The 12,518-nt window shown below is 40.3% G+C and overlaps 1 protein-coding gene across 2 annotated transcripts in view; it reads left to right on the plus strand.

Moving 5' to 3' along the window:
* Positions 1–12,518, plus strand: part of GRAMD4 (GRAM domain containing 4) — a 204,639-nt gene that overhangs the window by 33,972 nt on the left and 158,149 nt on the right. For both annotated transcript variants that reach the window (XM_081330928.1, XM_081330927.1), the window contains exon 2: positions 7,292–7,496. In XM_081330928.1, coding sequence (XP_081187054.1) covers positions 7,292–7,496 — 205 coding nt within the window. The remainder of the gene's footprint in view (positions 1–7,291; positions 7,497–12,518) is intronic.

Below are 12,518 nucleotides of genomic sequence, written 5' to 3' on the forward strand. Positions count from 1 at the left end.
TCCTACCATCAGGTAGGAGATACAGGAGTATAGCCAGCCGTACCAACAGGCTGAAAAATTTTAATTTAAATTTTAATTCCATTTATATCCCGCCCTTCTCCGAAGACTCAGGGCGGCTTACAAGCTTAGCAGTAGCCTTCATTCTATGTATATGCCTGCTTATTAGGGCTTTCATACACCCCACAAGCGGCATTATTACAAAGTCAGCTTAATTGCCCCCAACAATCTGGGTCCTCATTTTACCTACCTCGGAAGGATGGAAGGCTGAGTCAAAAATAGCTTTTATCCGTGGGCTGTTAGGCTTTTAAATGGGACATAATCTTATGAAGAATTGACTTGGGAGGCCGGTGTGTGGTGTAGTTGGTTCACATGGTGTGGTGGGATGGAGGGTTTGTTGTCACTGTGTGTTGGGGGGAGAGAGCACGGGGGGAGGCTCAGCTAATCTCAATGTACACATGTTGTACTTTGACAATAAAGGTTTATTATTTATTATTATTCAGGAAGAGCTACTTCTAAATATTCATAGATTTTCTTTTTAGCGTATATGGATTTGTGATTACAGTTTCTTTAAACTAGCTGGTTTAGGCAGCTTGTGTGTTGGACTATATCAATGTATATATTTTACATTTCTGAAGGGCCCACCTGCCTCAAAGAATTCTACTTCAAACTTTTATGTTATGTAAGGATATACTGGCTTCTTAAATGTTGGCAGCTAAAGAAAAGGTTCCCTTTAAGAGGAGTGGGTTTATTCCAGAATTTGATATACTAAGTTGGTTGCAGCAAAACATCCTGTCATAGTGTACAAGATACTGGGGTATGAGTTTCTGTGAAAAAGTGGCTGCTTTCTAAGATGCATAGACTTAAAAGTATATATGTGGAAATCATAAGAATGAGAAAAGAACTCTTAAATGGACAACATTATTATAGCTGGAAGTTGATTTGTGTTTTTTTCTTCGTGTGTGTGTGTGTATGTATGTGTGTGTGTGTGTATATATATATATATATATATATATATATATATATATATATATATATATATATATATATATATATATATATATATAAATTTTATTTATTTTTATTTTAATCCCATTTATATCCCGCCCTTCTCTGAAGACTCAGGGCGGCTTACAATCTAAAGCACAATGTGCTTAGCAATAGCCTTCATTCTATGTATATGCCTGCTTATTATATGCCTGCTTATATATATGTAAAGGTAAAGGTTCCCCCGCACATGTGTGCTAGTCGTTTCTGACTCTAGGGGCTGGTGCTCATCTCTGTTTCGAAGCCGAAGAGCCAGCGCTTGTCCGAGGACGTCTCCGTGGTCATGTGGCTGGCATGACTAGATGCCAAAGGCGCACGGAACACTGTTACTTTCTACTTGCATTTTTACGTGCTTTCAAACTGCTAGGTTGGCAGAAGCTGGGACGAGTAACAGGCACTCACTCTGTTTGGCTTTGCTTTTTTGGGGGTTCATCTGCTATGACATGGGTTGGGTTAAAAGATAGGTGTTGCTTTGCTTCTTTGTGGGCTAAGCAAATGGGCTGTAGTGAGACACATGATGGAGTGGTAGTGTTTTGATATTTTCACTCATAATGAGGGATACTCTTAGGAAATTCTTGGATGCATTTAGTTATAGTGTCATACAGTATGTACTTTGGGGGAAAATGCACCTGAGGATTGGGCAAAATTTGACCTTCATGTACGAAGACCTAGATGTAAAATAAAAATCAAAGATATACCCTATGTGTTCTCATGGTGTTGGAACACCTATTGAAGTGTTAGAGAATAGTTTATGGTGGATTTTCAGACTGCTTACAAGGATAGAACTTGAGACAGATGGGACGGCGTATTGCTGGGTTGGCAGGACACCAGTTAAGAAAAGGGATAGCTAGCGTTACTAAATGTTAGTTAATTGTGAAAGAAAAAGATTATGGGAAAATGTATTCATGTATATGAATGATATGTTAAGTATCTCTGGTTGTGCTTATGTGAATAGGAGAGGGCCATAAAAGAAGAGCCAGGGACACAGAATATGTCATTCACAGGAATGCAGATCTGCATATTTCATGGCTTCTTTTAAATGCTTGAACTGTTTTGCTCTAAGCAATTTCTAAGATTGCAGATATGAGGATTTTCCTCTTCTAATTGGTACACAGCATGTACCCAGCTGTGGATTTTTTTCAGTTCAAATCATACTTTGGTTTGAGGTCATAAGCATGGGGCAAGAGCATTATGTTCTAGTATGGTGGTATTGATGGTCTGCTACTGTCTTTAATGTTATAGCCCCGTGGTGGCGAACCTATGGCACGCTGTGGGAGTCAAAGGCCAGCTGTGACACCTCGTCCCTGGTCAGAAGGAGCCGTCCACCTGGGCTACGGGGGGGGGGATGGGGGTTCTGCTCTCCCAAAAGGCCGCCAATTCCTGGCTGGCAACCTGCCTAGTGGCCCCGCCCTGTCAGCACCCAAGCACCGCCCACCTTGCTGGAGCCACGCCCGGCTGCCGTCTTGGCCCCTCTGCCGCAGAAGGCGAGCGCGCCACCAGGGCTGGGGCTGAGAGGAGGCAAAGATCCACGCCACTTGCTGGTTCTTTGCCTCTGGTCAGAGGCAAAGATCCATCCACTTGCTGGCTGTTTGCCTCCAGCTGGAGACAAAGATCCGCGCCGCACCAAAACCGGATATTTGCCACGACGCATGAGGCGGCTATTTTCCTCCATCCCCTTTAATATCATGTCTTCCCCCACACGCTTTAATATGTGTTCCCCCATCCCCTTTAATATGTCTTCCCCCACCCCCTTTAATATCATCTCTTCCCCCATCCCCTTTAATATCAGTAAGGCTCCTCCAGTGGACCATGACCCAGCGCTCGCCCTGGTCCCATCCTCCCTCCGCTGGAGACCCTCAGATCCACCCCAGTCCTGCCCAGCTCTGCACAAGTGCCCCTGACATGAGTGATGTTGAGCTGGCCACGCCCACCCAGTAGGCCATGCCCATGCCAGCCACGCCCACCCAGTGTGCCACACTCATCCGGCACCCAACGATAAATAAGTGGGGTTTGGGTTGCAGTTTGGGCACTCGGTCTCTAAAAGGTTCGCCATCACTGTTATAGCCTAAGAGTTCCTTCTGGATCGTTTGCAAGGATTGTCAATGGAGGACACTTTTACTGTGGCTCTCCTTCCTGAGCAGATTGTTACAAATGATGGCAGTGGGGGGTACGAATGGTTGAGTCTGTGGTTTCTCTTTTGTGGACTCTCTCCTCTATCCTACTATCCACACAAAGCCAATGAAAAAGTAATCTTATAGGACATGTGAGGTGTCATCAATATGCTTATGGTGCTGTTATCTCCAAATAACAGATGCATTTAAGCTTTTGTTCCCATGACTATAAGTCTTGGAATAGGGAGAAACAGGTTTAACTTCAATCCCAGCAAGATGTGTAGCTGTCAGTATGGAAGCCTATGGATTCCAGTAGGATTTCATCTTTGATCCTGGATAGGTTTATGCTCATTTCTCTTCATTTGTAAGGTATATAATTGTGAATTTATTTTAATCTTATTGGAATGCCAATAAGCCAAAGTTGTTGCATATAAATCTGAAAAAAAAGGTAAATGAACATATCTGGGCTATTTTTTTCTCTATTGGCCCTTTTTGGCGCTTTTGTGTAAATTAATAAGACAGTAATAGTTACATTTTTCTTTGGTATATTTTTTAATTTTGCAGTGATACTAGCTTATTAATACTGCTTCTATTAATAATATTAGCAATACTAATACTTTAATCTCTGTACCGTGCTGGGGCTAAGGATAAGTTTGCCTAAGTAGGTTTGATTGAGAACCAAACCTAGAATTTCTTAGCTCATACATTTAGAAACAATACATTTCCAGATCTTTATAATGAATGATATACCTATATTCATATTCTATTAAGTCAGGGGTTCCCAACTGGGGGTGTGAGACAATATTCCAGGGGGTGTGAAAACTTGGTTTTCAAAATTATAGTGTATATCCATAATTTGTTGCCGTTATTTTGAACTTTTGTAAGGGGTGCAAGAATATATCAGAAGTGTTCTAGGGGTGCGGGGTATAGAAAAGGTTGGGAACTGCTGTATTAAGTCAACTAAAATTTTGTCTTGGTGGAATGTATATTTAATTGGATAAAATGCACACACTTTGACCCAACAATCTTTTTCATTATGTGTCTGGTGGAAGGGAACATGGATTTGATACTGATTTATTTAGTACTGAATTATTGAAATCAATGTAAGTAGCTAATCTAATATATCCCTTTGATTTAGTGTACCTGGGCAAATATGACTGGATCTGAATGCAGTCTGATACTTTCATGCGCAAAAAGTATTATCTTTTTATAGAAAGTTATTGGGTAAAATAAAATGTGAATTCAAATTATTTTTTTAAAAAACATGGTTTCTGAAGTATGGTGGCTTTTTTATTATCAAGGATTTAGTAGTAAGACATACTGTATAATTACAATATTTCTTATATCACAGGTGAGGGTCACTTTATTTGTTCTTTCAATTTATATGGTTTCTAATCTGGAATATATGACTCTTGAGTTACTCACACAAATCCAAAATAAATCTGCCTATCTTTTTTTTTTATTTTTTTTTTATTGAAAAGTTTTAAAATACAGTTTTCCTTTAAAAAACCCCCCCTTCCCCCTCCCTCCTCCCCTCCCTACCTCCCCCCTATCTCCCCCCTCCCCCTCTCCCTCCTCCCTCCCCTGCCTCCCCCCCCTACTTCCCCTCCTCCCCCCCTCCCCCCCCCGACTTCCCAGAGCAAAATACAAGGTATATATCTAAAAAGCAATCATAAACAATCATATACTAACAATTATAAACTCTAAAATCCATCACTCTCTAGCTTATATAGAGTAAACCAATCCTTAATAATACTAAATATGTATAAAGAACTAAAATAAAAGAAAACTAGCGTCATTCCCATCTATGTTCTTCCACAATTCACTATTTCCTAAACATATTCTCATTTACACATCACAAACACCTATCCCTATTAACCTCTCTAGCCAAAATAGGCTATAATAGATAATTCTTACACAAATTAACCCACATTAACCCACAAAACTTTCTTCCTCTTCCTCTGTAATAAATTGTCCATTAATTCCAAATTAAAGATTCTGTTACCATACATATCATCCCAAAACTCTTAAAAACACAACTACCACTTGACTATCAGTATGTTGTGGAAGTTCCATAGATTTCTACTAGACCTATCTTCTTTTCTTTTTTGAGCGTTTTAAGGCAGCACGCGTCACCCTCTGTTCTCTAGGATCATCCAAAAGAGTTGCAGCTTGATCTCCTCCTGTACCATTCTCGTCTATCTGTCCATCTTCATCCTCTTGATGTTCTCCTTCTCCAGATCCCTCTGCAGCTTCCAAAAGTGTTGATGGGGTTGCTTTTAAGACATTGTTGTAAAAATCATGCGCTTGCTTCACAGTACCCAAACAGTACCTTTTGCCTTCATACATGAAGCTCAACCCAGCTGGGATCTCCCATCTGAACCTTATATCCCTTTGCTTGAGCTCTTGCACAAGAAATATAAAGTCCTTCCTTCTCTTTAAAATCTTTGGAGGAATTTCTTTTAGAACCAAAACTTCTTGACCAGCAATCACAACTTTAGTATCATAGGCAGCTTGTATAACTTCATCTCTAATTTCCCTTTTTACAAAATAAACCACCACATCTCTAGGCAACTTTCTCTGTTTAGCAATCCACGAGTTCACACGAAACACTTTGTCCATGCCTTGTTTTATTTCAGATGCTGGATGGTTCAATACCACCTCAAAAGCCTCAGAAACCAGCTGCTTTAAATCTTCCTTAATATTCTCTTTTAGGCCTCTAATTCTAACAGCAAACTGCATCTGATAAAATTGGGCCAAACTCAGTTCGCTATCCATTTTGTCTTTGAAATCTTCAATTTCCAATACTTTTGCTTCTAATATAGCATTCTTTTGAGTCAGTTCTTCCACTTTGTCATCCAGCACCTCCACACATTTAGCTATTTTATGCACTGAGGACAAAATGTCTACCTTCATCTCTCTAAGTTTCTGTTCCATCCTTTCTTCCATTCTCTGCTCCAATTTCTCCAATTTCTCCTCCATCTGTGCAAATTTAACACCCATTGACTCCAAAATTAACTGGGTATGTTTTTCAAGATCCTTCGATGTCACTACATCTGGAGAATGCAACGCCTGCAGTAATGATTGTTGTTGCACCGGAGAATTTCCAGCACTCCGAAAAGTTCTAGGGGGAGGTTTAGACGCCATCTTTTACTTACAATTGTGTCGCACTTTCACTTTAAGTTTTAAGCAAAGTCCATCAAGCTCGAGAGTAAAATAAAATAATCCTTTTCATCTCTTCATCTTTCCCTCTTGTACTGCTCTGCCTGCTCTTTTCCTTTCATAGTCTCTCCTTCAAGCAGGGATGGTCGCAGACGCCTGGCTCTGCTCCATAAAGTGCGGAGCAGAGACGCTAGCCAGCTGGGAGCAGCCCAGGCTGCGGGGGAGTTCGATCCTTCAGCCGCCCAAGCTCCAAGCTCAGGCGGCCCCGGAGAACTCAACCCCTACCTGGGGGCTCACCCCCTCCTCTTCTCCCGAGGAGGGGGCTTCAAATTCGCCCGAACAGCTGATCGGCGCTGTTTCGGGCGAAAAATCACACAGCTGGGCGGCGGGCAGCCCGGGAAGGCTGTCTCCGGCGCCACGGAGCCACCGGAAGTCCAATCTGCCTATCTTTTTAAGTGTTCGGTAGAATCCTTTCACAGGGTGCTCTCCTCACATGAAGCGAGGACTGTATGGAGCAGAAAACAAGCCTTGTCACTTGTGACCCCAATCGCGACATAACATCCCTTGAAATATTTTTGACCCCTTCCTTTCTTGCTTTTAGAATAATTTTGAAAACCTTTCTTCTTTGAGTCCAAATGGGAAGAGAAAGTGGTAATTTTTTCTTGTTATTTTTCTCATTGTTTTTACTGAGGTCACTCTAGACCAGGCATGTCAAACTGCCGGCCCGCGGGCCAGATGCATCATGCCGAAACCGTGCCCACCCCATTGCCAGCAATGGAGAAAAAAGTCGCGATATGTTGCACGACGTCACATGAAGTTACGAGTTTGACATGTCTGCTCTAGACTGTAAGATTGCTTTGGATATTCTTGAGCACGGCCAAGAGTTGTGCTATTGATGTAGTACAGAACCTATGTTAATTACATGTCCTGAAAATAATCTAATGCTTTCTTCTCCTTCCCTTTGTGTTCTTCAGGGACTCCAACCGTCATGTTAAGATAAAGCAGAAAGGTGCAGTGCTGAACATGCTAAAGAGGCTGGACAAAATAAGGTTCAGAGGACATAAGAGAGATGAATTCCCGGACTTAGCAGAGTCTCCCAATGCTTCAGATACTGAATGTGGAGATGAAATCCCTATGAAAATACCTCGTACATCAGGCTACGATGAACTGAGAGACACTGTAAGTTTTCAAGATGCTTGCACGTTTTATTGCTGTTGCTTATTTTGAAGAAACGAGCCTGAACAATCTGAATGGAAGGAGAACCTGTGGCAGAAGAAATAGACACATTAAAAACCTTACTAGGCCTGTAGCAGACATGTCAAACTTGTGACATCACGTGACATCGCGCGAAGTATCGCGACCTTTCCCCCATTGCTGGCAAAGGCGTGGGCGTGGTTTCAGCATGACGTGTCTGGCCTTCGGGCCGGCAGTTTGATATGCCTGGCCTATAGCATGGAAAGCAAAGATGGAGGAAGGATTTTTGCCTTGTCACCTTTCATCAGCATTCTTTTTTTTTTGGGGGGGGGAAGAAGGGGATTATTAAATATTCTTTCCATTATTCCTTTAGTTCTCAGGATAGCTGGGTGTAATACAAGTGCTTTGGAATTGATGGATAAAAGTTTTCCTGGTCTATTTCAGATGGCTTCCTTTTAGTGCTATGAAGAACAACAGTGATGAATCTTTTCACTGGAACTATGAAATATATTTCAAGAGCAGAATATTTTCCCTTTTGGCCTATAAAAATGGAAACCACCAAAATCCTATGGCTCTTTGTGCACCCACCCTGAGGCCATAAAATCAAATCCTTGCATCAGTTAAACTAAAATTATATTTCCTAGTTTAGTTTTTCTTGTTGGTCTCCATCTAGACATTAAGCTTAGCTATATTTTGTTTTCCTTAAGAATTCATTAATTCATTGCCCATCCAATATTAGTTGATATTATTGGGAATTATATTTCACTATATCTGGAGATTTTCTTACAGAGGGGTATAATACACTCAGACTGGGTATGAATTTATCTTTTGATTTAATTTGGTTTTTTTTAAATTATTATTGATGTACTCACTAATTGTAAGTGAGGTGGTTTTATAAATTTCACAAATAAATGAATAAACAAACCAAACTAAAAAATTAGGCATGCATACAGTATGCATGCAGTAATATATTCATTTATATCTAAATATAATTGTAAAGAACTTGGAATATGATGCAAAAGTTGTTAGGAGGACAATGGCATATTTTAACTTTCTTGCTACCGGTACACTGATTGAATCTGGAGATTCCCTGAAAGGCAAAAATGCAAATGTAAAGAGACGTGACTATGGTTCTTCTCATCTTTCTGAGATATGAATCTATATTGAGAGTCTGTATTGGACCTTGAGAGAAGAGCTTCTTTGTCAGAGAGATTAGAGCCAAACATGATTTTTTTTTTCTAAATTCAAGTTTGAAGAAGAATATATACAAATAACAATTTAGTAAAAACTTAATATCTTTTATTTTATTTGAACTAACGTGGACTTTAAACCTGGAACAGCCAAAGGCAGCTAATTTGTACTAATACGATAAAGGTTTACATTCAAAGCACGGTGAAAGTAATGAGATCTCTCTAGTGGCTGTTCTACAGTGTAGTGGACTTGCTTGTTCCAAACTCCTCAGTTAAAAATAACTTGCTCTGTGCCATGTCATGAAAAGAAAGTGGATAGATGAGCTCTTATATTGCCTCCTATGATGTGACCTTGAAATGTGAATTGGAAGGTTCATCAAAGCAAAGCATTCCCAAGGCTAGTATTGTTAAGTTTGTTTTCCCTGTTGCTGGTTCTCTCACAAACCTAAAAACATTTTACTTCTTTCTGATTATTTTGTATGTGTTTTATTTGGTAGCCCTGAGATTAGTTGAAGTTGATTAGTTGAAAATCCTGAGTAATTTTTTTTCCTTTAAATGACTTATGTTCACAGAGCTCCCTAAATTTCATTGAATAAGCCACAGCTGACTAGGTTCACGTTTCACCATATCTCATAAACCAGGGTTGGTTTACCAACAGAGTGGCCGAGTTTATTATTTATTTATTTATTTATTTTATTTTATTTTATTAGATTTATATACCGCCCCTCTCCCGAAGGACTCAGGGCGGTGTACAGGGCAATTAAAACACAATATACAGCACATAATATACAAGAATTAAAATAAATTAAACCAAATAGCCCAAGCAATAAAACATGTTCTAAAATTTAAAATTTGGAATTTAAAATCTAAAACCCCAATCCCCCAGTCCAGGCCGGCAAGTTCAAATAACCAAGTCTTCAGGTCGTGGTGAAAAGAGCGAAGGTCGGGAGCCATCCGGAGCTCAACAGGAAGCTGGTTCCAGAGGGCAGGCGCACCCACAGAGAATGCTCTCCCCCTGGGGGCCACCAGTCGACATTCCCTGACACCCTGAGGAGGCCCTCTCTGTGGGAGCGCACAGGACGATGGGAAGTTAACACCGGCAAAAGGTGCTCCCGTAAATAATCTGGGCCCATGCCATTTAGTTTATTTAATGGATTAAGCCAAAACCAGACAATTCACATAATAGACTCAAAGCACTGAATACACACAGTCAATATTTTATTTGTTTATTATATTTGTATCCCACCATTCATCCAGGAGGGGTTTAGGTGCTGTATTACTTTTTTTTCCTGATTTTCTCCTACAATAACAATTCCTTGAAAAAGGTTCAGCTGAATTAGTGACTGGCTCAAGGGTCATCACGTGAGCTTCAAGACATCTAATTGAATGTGGGTCTTCTTTGTCTCACTCCAGCATCTTAACCATTGCGTCTCAGAAGCATTTTTTACATTTCTGGTATAATCAGATCTGTTCTTAACTTTTAACTCTATGTGATTCAGCCTCTGTGTATCTCCAGAACCATCTCTCTTATTCTCTGCACTTATCTCAAGAACGTAACGGTCCCACCCTGTGCGAATTGAGGGGTCTGAAAGCACTCCTTCTTAATAAGGGTCTGCCCTGAAGCAGTGTCCTGTAGTGACCTCAATCCAGCTAGCCTTTCTTAAGATTGTTAAAATGGGCATATTCCATTAAAAATCTAGTGTTGATGGGGGATTCAGGTAACTGTTATAATTTGGCAATTTGTTGTTTTGGGGAGTTTTGTTTGTGTGGGTATTATTATTTTAATGGCCCCTGAGTCTCTGAGGTAGGTGTTATACAAAGTTTGTATGTGCCATATGAAGAAATATATATAAGTATTTCCAGTGCTTTTTTTGTAAAAGAAAAAGGTGCCGGAACTCACACATGTCATACAACCCGCCTTGCATACCCTACAAGGTTCCATCCAAAAAAGGTGCCGGACCTCCGTTCTGAGCGTTCTATGACAAAAAAAGCCCTGAGTATTTCAAGGAACATTGCTTTTGTTGCCATATCTGCATGCTAGTAAGCTGGCTACAGCTTCTCTTGCAGTTTTTCAAACTCCCCCATTTTTCCACCTGACTGTTGAGAATCATTGCATAATAATGGTGGGTGGATGTGACTGGAGAAAAGGGTTTCTTGCACCAATTATAGAATAGAGGCTTGTTGGAAATAGAAGCTTTCCAACCTTTTGCTGAAGCTTAATTTTAATTAATGTTGGTGCTGCTGGATTTAATTGTTCCTCTGTCTCTTAAAACTATGTGTTGCACAATTCCCTCTCTGACAATTTTTAACTGAAGGGTAGAATATTAATTGCTGAAATAATTCTTTTCTGCCTTATGGCACATGAAGTGCTTAAAAAAAGCATCCCAATCAGAAAAAGATTGAAATTTATTGAAATTTATAAAAAAAGTGGCAGAGTTGCAATGTTAACTTCTATAGCAGTATGTCACTTGGACTTCAGGGATAAAAGGGCATTTGGAAACACGTCAGAGTATTAACTTAGCACTTGCAGGCAGTTCCTTAAAGCAGCTTTTCCTGGGATTGTGCAGTCATCCTCTACGGTTTAAGCAAAGACATGTTCACAGTGTTTGTACAGGGGCTCCATGTGCATCCTGGCATGCTCGGAAGAATATTTTCTGTCTTTAATCCTATGTGCTATTTAGCCCTATCAACTTCTGATTCGAGCTGTTGTTGGGAAACACTTAGCCAGGAAAGGAAATTAGTTTTGAGTCCTTGCAGAGCCACAAGAGATTCAGAATGGACAACACCACCCCCCCGCGCCGCCTTAAGCTTCATAGCGCCTTATCTGTCTGTTCTCAGGCTAAGGCTGCCAGTCTGAGGAGATCCCTTTATAGTAGGCAGAATATGACAAAGTAGTAAGCCTGAACTCTACGCGTGAGTGTGGTTGCTTAGGCCTTACAGCTATGTAAGCGTAGAGAATAATGAGAAAAGTAGAGAATAAAGTGTAGACCCTTAAAGAGAGGGGAGATCCCTTACCAAGGCAACAAGCAAACATATTGCTTAAGCTTAAAACAATGAAGATGAAACAATGAAAGTATTTGTAAGCATTTTAGGCATATGTCCGCCTAATTCACATGAGTACAATAAAGGGAAAACGTAAAACACAGTCAGACGTGGATGATTCTGTTCCATTTTAGTCTTAATGTGGATTTATTGAGCTGATCTACATCTTGAAGCTGACATTTTTTTTCCAATTATTTATTCATGACACTATTAAAATTTCTGTTCCATTCCAGTTCACACTGGCTTTGAGCAGTGTACAAGAAACCACATGCAATGCATTAAAACAAAACACAACATAAATAATATAGTAATAGTGCCCTCTGTCAGGGCAGGTCCAAGCCAACCCCCCCCCAAACTATGTGAAATATTTGTGTTTTTATGGCCATAGGAAATGCAACAGAGGAAGAGTTCCTGGTGTGCACGGACAAGAGATCCCTCCACTAAAACAGTTACAGAACCTTTAATGTTTCAGTTAGAAATTATCTTGAAAGACATTTAAAGGCCAAAGTGAAGTTATATTTATGATTTATTGGGTGTCCAAGGGACATAGTGGGTAAAGCAAGGATGGAGTGGGTGGAATAGATTTTCATAGACTCACAGGGCTGGAAGAGACCTTGGAAGTCTTCTAGTTGAACCCCTGCTCAAGGCAGTGGACCTTATATGATCTTGGACAAATAGTTATGCAGACTGTTCTTGAAAACCTCCATCAATGGGAGTACCCACAACTCCTGGAGGCAAGGTGTTCCATTGATTTTCCTCACTACCAGGAAATTTC

This window comes from Vipera berus, assembly GCF_964194415.1.
Source record: "Vipera berus genome assembly, chromosome: 6".
NCBI classification, from domain to species: domain Eukaryota; kingdom Metazoa; phylum Chordata; class Lepidosauria; order Squamata; family Viperidae; genus Vipera; species Vipera berus.